The 14,122-nt window shown below is 51.8% G+C and overlaps 1 protein-coding gene across 1 annotated transcript in view; it reads right to left on the reverse strand.

The window, feature by feature from the left end:
- The window catches only part of TF (transferrin), a 17,609-nt gene extending 5,958 nt beyond the window's left edge, over window positions 1–11,651 (reverse strand). The window contains exons 1-11 of the mRNA XM_009644434.2: window positions 11,503–11,651; window positions 9,045–9,208; window positions 8,717–8,825; window positions 6,026–6,217; window positions 5,685–5,820; window positions 4,969–5,024; window positions 3,801–3,970; window positions 3,489–3,675; window positions 2,286–2,440; window positions 1,487–1,580; window positions 234–269 (exon numbers count right to left, since the gene is read on the reverse strand). Of these exons, the coding sequence (XP_009642729.1) occupies window positions 234–269; window positions 1,487–1,580; window positions 2,286–2,440; window positions 3,489–3,675; window positions 3,801–3,970; window positions 4,969–5,024; window positions 5,685–5,820; window positions 6,026–6,217; window positions 8,717–8,825; window positions 9,045–9,208; window positions 11,503–11,545 (1,342 nt within the window). The 5' untranslated portion in view covers window positions 11,546–11,651. The remainder of the gene's footprint in view (window positions 1–233; window positions 270–1,486; window positions 1,581–2,285; window positions 2,441–3,488; window positions 3,676–3,800; window positions 3,971–4,968; window positions 5,025–5,684; window positions 5,821–6,025; window positions 6,218–8,716; window positions 8,826–9,044; window positions 9,209–11,502) is intronic.
- Between the last annotated feature and the right edge of the window lie 2,471 nt (window positions 11,652–14,122).

Raw genomic sequence — 14,122 nt, forward strand, 5'->3', positions numbered from 1 at the left:
GGCCCGGGCATTGTTACGGTGTGACCGTGCTCGAGATAGCAGCAACCAAACACAAATCCCTGCCGCTTTGCCTTGAAGTCTGCGTGCAAACCCAGACTTTCCACCTGACTCCTAAATTCATCTCCCAGATTTTTAATATCTACACTGGACATGCCAGCTCTTTGTGGGGGGGCTGCCCATTTATTCTCCACTCATGACTGCATGTATATTTTTCCACTGTTGGCAGTAATTACCTGTTTTTCCTTCTGATTTGCTGCATTGACTCTCATCTGCGGAGGGAAAATGAAAACGGTATTACATAAAAGATATGGCAAATCCAAGAAAGGATCCAGCGTGCTCATTTCTGGAGAAGCTTCATCCTAGAAGTGGCTGTTTCAGGAAGCACCTTGTGCATCGACAGAACACACACAGCCTCTGTCTGCTCCTCTGAGCTAAAGCAACTAGTTTTACTGAGGCTGGTGCTAAAGGACAGGGGCATTGTGATTAAAATGAAGAAGGGAGGAGCTGGAAGTCGTTGTCTTCCCAACTGCTGATGCCTGCTCTCCCTGGGGCTCTTCTGCCTTTATAAAAAGACAGCAGTGAGTGGAGCTGCCTCAGAGCATCGTCTGTTTTCCTGGAGGATGCAGCACTGAGGCTGCTTTCTGGATTTCAGAATAAAACCAGTGCTTTTATAGAATCACAGAATCGTTTGGGTTGGAAAAGCCCTTTAACCTCATCAAGCCCAACCGTTCCCATAACCCTGCCATCCAACCACTAAACCCTGGCTCTAAGCACCTCCTCTGCCTGGCTTTTAAATACCCCCAGGGATGGGGATTCGACCCCTGCCCTGGGCAGCCCATTCCAGTGCTTGACAGCCCTTTCGGGGAAGGAATTTTTCCCAATGTCCAACCTAAACCTGCCCTGGCACAACTTGAGCCCATTTCCTCTCCTCCCATCACCCGTTCCCTGGGAGCAGAGCCCGAGCCCCCCGGCTCCCCCCTCCTGTCAGGCAGTTGTAGGGAGCGATAAGGGCTCCCCTCAGCCTCCTCTTCTCCAGGATAAACACCCCCAGCTCCCCCAGATGCTCCCCAGCAGCCTTGGCCTCCAGACCCCTCCACAGCTTCCTTGCCCTTCTCTGGATACACTCCAGCCCCTCCATGTCCTTCTGGGAGTGAGGGGCCCAACCCTGAACCCAGCATTCCAGGGGCGGCCTCACCAGTGCCCAGGACAGGGGCATGGTCACTGCCCTGCTCCTGCTGGCCACGCCAGTCCTGATACAAGCCAGGATGCTGGTGGCCCTCTTGGCCACCTGGGCACACTGCTGGCTCATATTCAGCCGCCTGTCAACCAACACCCCCATGTCCTTTCCTGCTGGGCAGCTTTCCAGCTGCTCTTCCCCACGCCTGTAGCGTTGCGTGGGGTTGTTGTGACCCCAGGGCAGGACCTGGCACTTTTGCACTAGCCCGTTACCCACCACCTGGACCCAGCTGGACAGTCCCATGCTTACCCTCATAGTTTTCTCCCATCACCGGCACCAAGCCACACACACCAGCAGTGTAGACAAAACCTCCGTCTAAGGTGATAGCATCTGCTTCGCCTTTCTGCAATGGAAACAGTGCAGCGATGAAACGATCAGCGCTTTTCAGAAATCAGGTTGTAAAAGAAGCACTTGATGTAAAGAGAGAAAGGCCTGGGGCTGAGGGGGCCTGAGAGGCCATCCTGTAGCATATGGACAGCTGAGGTTTTGCTGATGCAAAGGGAATTTTGAATTTATAGCTCCTGTGTGCTTGTAAACACCTCCAGCAGCACCTCTCCTCCCCAGGCGCGTGTCTCTCCCAGCCTGCTTCCCTGCTGAATGGAGGTCCTTCTCTCACTTGTCCTTTCAAGTTTGCTTTTTGTGCTGCCTTTGGGGTACTGACCCAACCCTCTGAGCTGCCACCAACATCATCTTCTATGCTGTGGAGCCACCCCTCTTCTAAGCAGGCAACCGCTTCTCCCCGCATTTTACAAAATTTGTGTTTTCCCTTCCTTTTCCAAATAAATTTACTTCACACCAGAAAACTGCCTTTTATTTAGGAACCCTCAAAATATAACACTGTCCAATAAATTCTTTTGAAGAACGTTAATCAGTGAAAAACTAGTCGGGCCTTTTCCCTGCAATGGCTTCTGCCCACTGGTATATTTTGCAAAGCTCCCAATATTTTATTTTAAAATCCCTCTGCCCCATCTATTCCCAGGCTGAAAGAAGCAACACTGCTCTCCATTGGAAAGGTTCCCGTGGAGAAGAAAAGGAAAAAAAGCCGTACCATGATCTTGATAATGCAGTCCCTGGGGTTGTCTGCCACCGTGCACTCCACGTCCCCGTTGCTCACCACACTCCAGAGGTCACACTTACTCTTCTCATTCTTGCCTACTGCACACCACCGTGTCTTGTTTTCTCTGCGGCTGGGGTTCAACTGATCTGTAAAACCGACAGAGGAAAGAAAAGGCCAAGCCTGGAGCCCCGCTGCACAGTGACGCTATGAACAAGCTGCTCTCCAGGTGCGTGGGACTCGGCTGTGAAACCGTCTCTACGCACCAACCTGCTGCTTCCCAGCACAAGGTGCTCATGCTTAAAAAGCCCTGGGCTGGTGGGAAGGGAAGGGATGGTTCTTAAGCTGAAGGATGCTCAAAAATCAACTTACAGGTCAGAAAGGAGAATTCCTGCATACCACAAGCCACTCATGCAGATTCGGGTTAGCTAAAACCTCGCAACCGCTAAACCACCATGCGTGAGTAGTACTTGGTATTGCTGCCTGTAATATAGTCTACATTTCTCCAGACCACACAGTACGGACAACCATGAGGCTAAGACCAGGCCAAGCTGGAAAAATACACCTGAGTTATGTTTCTGTGAAGTGCCATTTGAATAATCTGTTCTGATGCCACATGAAGTCCATGCACCCCATCGCGGCTGAGCCTACCACGGGGATCTCTGAGCAATTTTAAGTGGATTTTGGGGGTCATTTGTGGGGTGTTTAACTCTCAGAGAGCCAGCCAGGACATCAATAAATGCCTGATGAGTCTAGATGGAAATAAAGGATGCTGTTTCCCTCAAGTGGCCAATACTGGACCTGGTGTCTGGGCACATTCCTTCTTCTTACATCCCAAAAACGGCTTTTCTAAACATCTGTTTTGACCATCCCTACCAGTAGCTGAATAACTACAGGCAATTTTTGTTGTTGCAGTCATGGTGAAGGGAAGATGGGCAGTGTGAGTGTAAATTTTCCACCTTTGTTGGTGTGGTGATGATGTTATTTTGACTTTGGCATCAATGAATTCCCGTTGTTGATGTAAGTGAAGTTTGTGCAGATTGTGTGATTTTGACAATAATAACCTTCACGGGCAACATTTTGCAGGGGATACTGTCTGGGTTTGAAAAAAAATGGTGTTCCTTTCCCCAGACACATTTACTGAGCTCATCTCTTCAATGCAGTTGACACAAGAGTAGTATTTCATGCCCTGCCTACCTTTCTGAAGGCTCTGGATGGCACTGTAATACTCCAAGCCCAGGTAGAGCTGGGAATCCATCAGTGGTGGGATACGTTTCAACTGTATGGCAGAGTCTTTGAAAAGTAAGTCTTTGAGGCCTGGGTCTTTCTTGCCAGGTGGCCCAAATAGCTGGAAGCTGCCAGCTGTGCCCACGCCAAATTTTTCCTGCCGCGAGAGGAAAATAATCAGCAAATGACCATACCAAAGCGCTTGGAAAGCTGGAGAGAGCAAGCAAAGCCAAGGGAGAGAAGAGGGGATGCTAGGGGGAAGAAAGGAGAGCTTGACAATACCTGTGCCTTTGAGAGAAAGGTCCAGATGTCATCAACCTTGCTATCATCTCGAGCCACAACGGCGTGAGCAGGCACCCTGGCCCAGTGACAGGTTTTGTAGCTGTCCACGGGCTGACGGCTGCCATCCAGACACAGCAGCTCATACTCATCCTTATTCTCCGGGACATTTTCTGGAGGAAGGGAGGAACCGTAAGTTGCATTGCCACGAAAATAGACAAAACAAAGCCAGTCTGGAGCGGCTTCATAATGAATTTATCACTGCGGAAGCTCAGGGCAAAATTCTGGGTCAGAGATCCCAGGGTTACAGGAGCATTCAGGTGGGAAGGGACATCTGAAGATCTCCAGTCCAAGCCCCAAATCAGGTTGCTCCAGGTGAATCTTGAAAACCTCAAAGGATGGAGAGTGCACAGATGTCCTGGGCAACCTGTCCCACTATGTGGCTCTCCTCAAGGGAAAAGAAAATTTCTCCTTTTATCTGGTCCAAACCTCTCTCGTTTCAGTTTATGGTTATTGTTCCTCCTCTTTCCACTGTCCACCTCCAGAAAGATCTTGGCTGCTCCTTCTTGCTAACTTCCTTGCACGCACCGGCAGCCTGCTCTGAGGTCCCCCCCCAAAGCCACCTCTTCCCCAGGCTGATCAAGCCCACCCCGCTGAGCATCTCCAAGTGTCCCTGCCCCATGACCATCTTGGTGGCCCTCCACTGAGCTCGCTGCAGGTCCTGGGCATTCCAGGCCATCTTCCACCTCAGAGATGTGCAGAGTTGGTGAACTCTTGCTGTGGGCTGAATTCTCTCGAAAATCCCTCCCAGAGGGATGGGTGAGCATGATCACCTACACAATTGCCCACTCTGCATTTGCTGTAGTCACATTACAGCTGGCTCTGACATGTGGCACCAACGACAATAACACTGAAGTTAAACCAAGCAGGTTTTCCTTCTTCAAAGAAGAACCCCGAGGAAGAAAAAGCAGACCCCACCACAATCGTATTTCTCAGTAACAGGATAAGTCAGTCCACAGCGTGCAAAACAACATTTCTAGAGATGAAAGGAGAAGAGGTTTGGGGCAAACCCGGAGAGGAACGGAAGCCTGCGTGGTGCAGACTAATTGCAGGATGGAACAGCAGCAGGGTGGGCTGGAAAGGAGAGCAACAAGTGATCCCCCAGGCCTACCTTGAACAGTTGTGTGTTTCACAAAAGCCACATCTCCCCTTCCATCTCTCAGACAGCTGCCGGCAGGAGGAACAGAAGGGATGTTAAAAAATCAGGCATGGCAGCTCCCTATCTCCTGCCTCAGCAAATCATTTTGGCACAAGCTGCGGCTGTGGAGCCATAGTCTTCCCCCCCAAAAAAAGCTACACTGGCAGGGAAGAAAATGTAATGGTGGGGAAGTGATGCTCAAGAAGCCCATTTAGACTTAGCACAATGCTAATCATAGAATCGTTTGGGTTGGAAAAGCCCTTTAAGCTCACCAAGCCCAACCATTCCCCTAACCCTGCCAGCCCACCACTAAACCCTGGCCCTAAGCACCTCGGCTGCCTGGCTTTTAAATACCCCCAGGGGTGGGGACTCGACCCCTGCCCTAGGCAGCCCCCTTCAGTGCCTGACAGACCTTTTGGGGGAAGAATTTTTTCCCAATGTCCAACCTAAACCTCCCCTGGCACAACTTCAGACCAGTCTGTGCAAAAGCATACAGCCCAGCTGCCTCTCTCACCTCCTGCAAGCTGCCTGCCGGTGATTACTAATTAGATCTTTAATTACCAGCACTCCCAGTTGTTCTGTAAACTCAGTCCCCCCCAGTTACAGCCCTCCCTGGTATAACGAAAACTTGTGTGTGTCAGGTCTAGAATATTTCCCCAAAGAAAAAAAATGAAATAACTTTCACTCACTGAAAAGCTCCGGAATATCCAGAATAAGGTGCTGTGCGGGAACATTTGGTTTTGGCATCCCCCTTGCACTGGCGGCACAGTTTTTGTTCAGTAGTGGCACCAGGCACGCAGCTGGCAGAGAAAAAATTGGCTACCGCTATGGAGGAGAAAAAAGCAATAGTCAGACTAAAATTCACCTTTAGAAGGACCTGGAATGGAGGGGAAGCACAAAGGATGACAGGGACTCAACTGCTCTGAGACGCACCTCTGGACCTCCGCAGAAGATCGGGCAACATCACTTTCACCATACCACCGCCCCCGGCTGAACGCCAGCCCATTTACCTCCACGTTCCCCCCATCACCTTGTTCAATGGAGGCAGAGTCTTTGCCATCCCACTTGATGTCTCCACGGCGAAGGAGCGTCCCAATTGGGATGTTCCAGCCAGCGGACCGGCCCAGGCCTGTGTGGCAGGAAGTCTTGCCCTGCAGTTGATTTATGGTGAAGCCTGTTCCTTTCTTCACCACAGCCACGGCATAGTAGCTGGTTGTGGAGCCTGCAGGGCAAGAAAAAGCAGGAAAGCAATGAAAAAGGTAGGATTTATGAACATTTCAAATCCTGCCACATTCCCCGATTTCAGCGAATAAAGTGCTGCACCTCCAAATAATTAGCAACTTTGCTTGAACACTCATGGTCTTCCCATGTTCTTAGGGGTGAGCTACACTGCCAACTTTGAACCAACACTGTGCATTACAACTTGTAATGGTAAACGCCCTGAAAGCATGCAAAATGCTTTGCTTCTGGACAGATGTTAGATATGCCTGTAGCTTTGTAAGGCTGCTTCAACGAGTCTTTTTGGCAAATTCTCTTTGGAAAGTCTTTTCTCAAATGCTGTCACCCACTGAAGCATACATGTAAGCCTCGCAAGACTGAAATTCCACATTAAATTGCACCTAGTCCACCACACGCTATGTATGAGCGAAGTGACTTAGTCTTAGGGGTGGAAAAGACCGCAGCCTTCCATTTAATGTCTGTATTTTCTTAGCTACCATGTTGGGCTCCCTGGTTCAAGAAGGGTGAGGAGCTACTGGAGAGAGTCCAGAGGAGGTCTACAAAGATGATGAGGGGACTGGAGCATCTCCCCTACGAGTAAAGGCTGAGGGAGCTGGGCTTGTTTAGCCTGGAGAAGAGAAGGCTGAGAAGGGATCTCATTAACACGTACAAATATCTGAAGGGTGGGTGTCACGAGGACAGAGCCAGACTCTTCCCAGTGGTGCGGTTGACACACCAGAAGGAAGGGATGTCATCCAAAGAGACCTGGACAGGCTGGAGAGGTGGGCCTGTGTGAACCTCATGAGGTTCAACAAGGCCAAGTGCAAGGTCCTGCACCTGGGTTGGGGTAACCCCCAGTATCAATACAGGCTGGGGGAAGAAAGGATCGAGAGCAGCCCTGCCGAGAGGGACTTGGGGGTACTGATGGATGAAAAGCCCTCAGCACAAGAAGGACATGGAACTGTTGGAACGGGTCCAGAGGAGGGCTACAAAAATGATCCGAGGGCTGGAGCACCTCTCCTATGAGGACAGGCTGAGAGAGTTGGGCTTGTTCAGTCTGGAGAAAAGGAGGCTACGGGGAGACCTGATTGCGGCCTTCCAGTACCTAAAGGGGGCCTATAGGAAAGATGGGGAACGTCTTTTTCATAGGGCCAGCTGTGTTAGGACAAGGGGAAATGGTTTTAAACTAGAACAGGGTAGGTTCAGGCTAGAGGTAAGGAAGAAATTTTTTACAATGAGGGTGGTAAAACACTGGAACAGGTTGCCCAGAGAGGTAGTGGAGGCCCCATCCCTGGAAACATTCAAGGCCAGGTTGGATGGGGCTCTGAGCAATCTGATCTAGTTAGCAGTGTCCCTGCTCACTGCAGGGGGGTTGGACTAGATGACCACTAGTGGTCCCTTCCAACCCTAAACATTCTATGATTCTATGATTCTATGGTGCCCAGTGCCAGGACAAGGGGCAATGGGCACAAACTGAAGCAGAAGAGGTTCCAGCTGAACATGAGAAATAACTTCTTGACTTGGAGGGTGACCAAGCCCTGGACCAGGCTGCCCAGGGGGGCTGTGGAGTCTCCTCCTCTGGAGATATTCAACCCCTGCCTGGACGATGCCCTGTGCATGCTGCTCTGGGTGAGCCTGCTTGAGCAGGGGGGTGGGACTGGGTGATCTCTGGAGGGTCCTTCAAACCCCTGCCCTTCTGGGATTCTGTGAATGACTCTGCTGTGTGGCTTTGATCCTGAATATCGCATACAAACAGGCTGAGCTCCAGGGCAGAGGCCAAAGGAGAGCGGGAGCTTTGGACTGTGTGGGATCGCATGAGGCGAGACAGACAAAAATGGAGAAATAGCGTCTGTTTGGCTCTCAAGAGGAAGATGGGAGAGAGGAGAGAGAGTACAGAGCCAGGATGGAGCCATGGAGCTAAGCCTTATCAAAAGGGATTGCTGCAGAGCATTTTTTATGCTTCTCTTCTTTTTTCTGTGTGTTGCCTACACCTCTTGCCTCAGTAATCCCAACTGGGTGTTCCTCCTCCACTCCATTAACGGGAATGCTGTTGCCTCTTCAATCTTTTGAAGATACAGAGGTTATCTGTGCGATCTAGCTCAGTGTTTTACCCACGTGGTTGAAGGTCACTGAAAGCAGAAGGTCCATGGGACTCTGGGACAGTTTTTATGCTGTGCTTCAGGATGACTGTGATTTCTGCCCATGGGTGCTCCCCTTCCATGGCCACTGCATCATCACAGGACCAGTGACTTGCATCACAGCTAACATCAGAAATGGGGCACTGGCTCTGCCCCTTCCCACTGCAAGTGACTCCATGGCCATGGGTGATGATTCACATTTTGGTGTAACTGCCCCCCACCCTTCCCCCTCTGGGATCCAGAAGCCAGGGATGATATCTCAGGCGCCCAATAGAAATAACATGGGAGCTCTGTGTGGAATGGGTGGCCTTCGCGCTATCAGTTCATTGCCACCCCTCAGCTTAAAATATTTAATGAAAACCTACCTTCGCTTTTTTCGTAGACCTCAGCAACAATGGGCTTCAGCTTGTAGGGGGCGAGACCTGCATCAAAAATGTGACCACCATCCAAACTAATGGCATCTGCTTCGTTATCCTAAACAACAACAAGATTTCAGTCCATAAACAAACAGCACGGACGCACAAGAGAAAACACTTCCCTGGAGCCTGCCCTGGGTCCTTGTGGGCGAGCCCTTCTCTACAGGGGGATCACAGGTAGCAACCAGTGACTCAAAAGAAACCCCAACCTTCTCCAGGTGTAAGAGGCTGCTGAAACATCCTCAGTGCCCAGCACAGGTATTCGCTTCCCACTCACCGAAATGGCTTTTATGCAGTCGAGGTACGTTGCTTTCTGCAGGCAGAGCAATGCAACGCTCTCTTGTTGCATGTGATCCCTTAGGCTATGGCATTTGTTCATTTCTGCTGAGGATATTGTGCACCACCTGATGCTTGCCTTGGGGGGAGCAGCAAAACACAGAGCTGTAGAAAGAACCAGAAATAAATACCCTCAGAAATAAATAGTCTCAGAGAGGTAGAAAGGCACCAAGCGGAGAGAAATGGCATCTCTGTGAACACACGATCTCTGGTTCCCTGCAGCCTCGGGGGATGGCTGGGTGTGGGATCTCCCTTGCACACTCCCAAGCCATGCAGTAAAGCCATTTTTTTCTCTCCTGATGTGTGCACCTTTGGGAACATCTGGGAGGATGATTCCTGTCCTGCACAGCGTCGAGATTCAAGCAGCCTGAGCTCACAGCAACATCCACAGGAGGAGGAGAACAAATCTGCACACTTCAGGAGAAATCACAGAATCACAGAATCGTTTGGGTTGGAAAAGCCCTTTAAGATCACCAAGCCCAACCGTTACCCTGACCCTGCCAGCCCACCACTAAACCCTGGCCCTAAGCACCTCCTGTGCCTGGCTTTTAAATACCCCCAGCGGTGGGGACTCGGCCCCTTCCCTGGGCAGCCCCTTTCAGTGCCTGACAGCCCTTTCGGCAAAATGAAACTCAAGACTCTGCAAAACCAAAGAGAACAGGCGATCCACTGAGGCAGAGGGAGACCAGCTCTGACCTGGCCAGCCCGTATTCAGTACATTGCCACACACGACCTCCTCAACAGCTAGACGATCTGATATATTTAACCCTCTGTTTATATCTCACTGACTCCAGTAACAGAGATGCCATACCACCTCCACAGTCCCCTAAGAGTCTCCTAACCAGTAAATCCAGCTGACTGGCTGCTCTGGGAGACCGGAGCAAAGCCAAGCCCTTAGGTGGACACAGCCTCATGCCTCCTTCAGCAACCTAAACACCAGAAACGTTGGAAACCTGCAGTTAAAGTCCATGGCCAGCCTGGACTGCTCGCTTCGCCTTAACTCTGCCCCTTCCTGGCAGTGTTGTGCAGACCGAGTGGCTGTAGGCACCGCTGGCGCCCTCCAAACCCTGGATGCCATGCTTCATTCAAACCTCTACGGCTTAACCTGTGCTGTTTCCAGTTTCTTTCACCTCTGAAATACTCTCTTGTATTTGATTTTTCAGCCACAGCCCTGCCTGCAGACACCCCCCCTCCTCCCAGTGGAGGTGCTGAATTTGGCCGCAGGGATAATTCTTAGCCTTAACTGCCACTACTGTCATCTAAGTTTTTCAGGTCTTTGCGTGGCACAAAGCCATGGTCGCCTTAATCCAGTGCTGGCAACCATCCTGCCCTGGGCAGAAGCGGGACGGGGACCTCCTGAGGGAGTCAGCCTGGCTGCACTGATGAACATCAGGAAGGCAACGGGAGCCTGAGTGCCACGGGCTCTGCTGCAGAGCTTTTGAGCAACCTCTTGGCTCCTTTGTGCAGGGGAGGGATCACCGTTAATAAGACATCATTGCATGCTGGCACTTGGCAAAGGAGCTTGAGGACCTTCCAATGCCAGCAGCACAGGGAACGCTTCCCACCAGAGGAATCACCAACCACATTTTAGGGGGGATCAGAAGAGACCCGCTGCCTTCTCAGAGATGGGGACCCCTTTCCAGGCAGCAGTCTCCAGGTCAGGGGTAGGCGGCTGCAATCTCCTTGCCATGGCTACCTGCCCATTGCCTGCTAAAGCTGGTAGCAGAGAGAGAGGAGGGAAAGAACCACTTGGAGCAGAGCCAGCTCTGCGGCGGCACAAGTTAGGGGTAAAAATACACAGGAGCCCAAGAAAAGTGCAGCCGCAGCAGGACGGAGCAGCGCAGGAGCAGAGGGGGGAAGCATGCAGAGTCTTCCATTATTTAAGCACGATTTTATTGCCACTGCCTTCAAGTTTAACCCAACACGCATGCAGGCTCAGCAGGGAGGTCTTGTTCTAGTTCCTCCCCTCCCTGGCTGAACCCCTGCTCCTCTCCCAGCACAGCAGCTTGCGGGGAGGGTGGTTTTTCCCCTTCACCGCAGGAGTGCAGAGCCCATCCCGAGCAGCAGGTGCCGAGCATCCCTCCTCCTTGCCAGCCAGGTGCTTGACAGCTTGCTGCGGGGAGCTGCAGCCCTCCCTCCGGCCTCCAAGGGCTGGCCCCAGGAAAAAGCCACTGCCGCTAATGCTGGAAACACCATCCTTGCAGACAGAGAGCCACAGCAGCCAAAGCAAGCATCTGGCAGGCGCTCCGTTTGCTTTTCCATCCTGGCTTTTACTTTATAGCTGCTTGGGTCTGGCAGACACTGCAGCTCTAAACCAGCCTCATCTAAGGGGAGAGCCTGGGGTCCTGGGAGGTTTGGTCGTGTCTTTTCCCCCAGAACTGCTTTTGGCAGACACTTACCTGCTATCCCAAGGGACAGCACCGTAGAGAGGACGAGTTTCATACTTGAGCAGGGAGTCGGGTGCTGAGGAGGGGGTGCAGCAGCCTTGGTCACAGACTGACCCCTCCAAGTCTGTGATGGCTCTGGAACCGCTTTCTCCCCCTTTTATAGAGGAACAGCTCTGGCTGTGTTTGCAGAAGCAATGACCTAACACTGTTTGTCCTTCCTTGTTTCTCAATAGCTCCTAAATCGCCCCCCCTCCCTGGCTCAGCCCATTTTTAGGAAGCCTTTGACTTTGGCATCAATTCCCTCCTCAGGCAGGAGTCAGAGCAGGCCAAGATGCTTTTCATTTTACAAGGGGCATCAGACGGAAAATTCCCAAGTTGTGACATTCGAATTCCCCTGCGGGCTGAAACGCCACAGGAGGGGCTATTTTCTTTGTGCTAGCCACCCCCTGCCTTGCCCAGCCTAATCTCAGAAAGTCCCTGCTGGATCCAGCCCAGAGTTTTACATGGTTGCCAGTAACTGCTGCTGTCATGCCCATTGCCCTTTGGCTTGCAGAACCCTGAGCGCCCGCCTGCTCTCTTGCACCCTCTTGGCAATGGCAATGGGGTTGGAAAGGCAGTAAATGTTCCTTACGGTCAGGCAAGCTCCTTGAACAGGGAAGGAAAGTCAACGGCAGTGACCAGACAGCTCAATAAGCGTCCTGCAGCCAGAAGGAAAGATCACACTGCACCTTTGTTAAATTCTTGGGATGAACCCGGGAAGAAATGCGGAGACTAGCAGTCACCCTCCTCCCCCCTCCTCTGCAAAACCGCTCCACCCAATCGTATCACTCCTGACTTACCTCCCTGACCAGGGGGGCACTGCTAGGTTTACAAAGGTCTGCCTTCATGATACTGTCCCAGGCTCAACATCCCGATCTTTGCTGCAGGCTACAAGACCAGCTACAGGTTGACTTCAGCACCTGAGCACTAAATGAGACCCCCCGGACCACATCAGCAAGCTAGACACTGCCGCTAGGGCTGGTCCACCCACCACAGAATCATAGAATGGTTTGGGTTGGAAAAGCCCTTTAAGCTCATCAAGCCCAACCGTTCCCCTAACCCTGCCATCCCACCACTAAACCCTGGCCCTAAGCACCTCCTCTGCCTGGCTTTTAAATCCCCCCAGGGATGGGGACTTGACCCCTGCCCTGGGCAGCCCCTTCCAGGGCTTGACAGCCCTTTCGGGGAAGGGGTTTTTGTGTCCACCCAACACAAGCTACAAGAGTGCTGTAGGAAGCCCAGTGGTGAGGTCCAGCTCCCAGCCTTGCTCTCAAGAGCACCAGCCTCCCCTTGTGACCTTCTGGATTCCCTGCCCAGGTCCTTCCTCTCCCACAGTCTGCACCCTCCATGCAGCAGTGCCGTGGGCATGCCCACAGCGGGCTCCTGGCTGAGGTTGGCTGGAAGCGCCCTTGGTTGGCTCTTCTCCCTTGTCCCAGCAGGCTCAGGGCACAGTGACCTGCAGGTGGGGGGTGGGGACCAGAGCAGCTTCAGTGCAGGTGGGAGCCCAGTGTCAGGTCAAGTATACAGCTTTACAAAGTGACCCAGGGAAGGGGGCTGCTGAAGAAAATTAACTCTACCCCAGCCAAAACCAGCCCAGAGACCTTCAGGCAATGACCCACCTCCACGGTGGCACTGAAAGCCCATTAATCTGGCTGCTGGAGGCCCCTACAGGCTGAGCAAGAGGCACTCATGGCCACTGTGGTTATTTCAGTATCACCTTTAGCAATTTCTTCAGCATGGCTAGTTCCTATTTCACATGCCTTCATCCCCTGCTTTCCCAGAAGAGCAGCACTTCTTATGTCCAGAGCATCTCCAAACACACCGCACCTGGGCAGGGGTGGGGTGGGGGGTGTGACACACAATGACTTGCTCCCACCTCAAGCCTTTCTTCCCTTTTAAAATATCTCCCATCCGTATTTACTCCAGCAAGCTGTGGCCCTCCAAGGTCTTCCTCCACTGAGACACATAGATGCCACTGAAATCCACCCCCAGCTCCCCATGGGTCTCACCAATCCTTGCCTCACTCAGGCCTTAGCAATGTCCCCATCCATGGGAAGAAGGGCTTGCAGGAAGCTGTCCCACATGGTTCTTCCATAGCTTTCTCCTGACTCTGTCCAAAACACCTCTTCCAACAGATATCCCGAGAGAGCCTAGAAATTGTAGTGCCACTGGAAAAATTAAAGATATCTGAGCATGTAAATAATGGTGAAAATATTTGGACATCTTGATGCCACAAACTAAGTAGCTACAACACTATCCCGAGGAGATAAATGTATTTTTTGCCACATGACAGATAAATAGGAAAGCCTCTATCTAGAAAGTCACCAACCACATACAGAGCAGCTTCCATACCTCCTTTTGATGCTATCAAACCCTACCTTTCTCCACGATGGATTTCCACCTCCTGGTGTGCACCCATCTCGCAGCTGCTCCTTCAGCAGTTTTGCCTCCTGTGGCTGAGATCCATTGCTCCAGCCTGCTGCAGAGCAACTCTGGGGAGAAATTCTTCCAACACACAGCTTGCCTTGGAGGTACCCAATGGCAATGCAGCAGATTGGCGATGTGTCCTCTAGGCCACCTGGGCTTGAAGGCT

This window comes from Egretta garzetta, unplaced genomic scaffold (genome assembly GCF_000687185.1).
Source record: "Egretta garzetta isolate BGI_Z169 unplaced genomic scaffold, ASM68718v1 scaffold448, whole genome shotgun sequence".
NCBI classification, from domain to species: domain Eukaryota; kingdom Metazoa; phylum Chordata; class Aves; order Pelecaniformes; family Ardeidae; genus Egretta; species Egretta garzetta.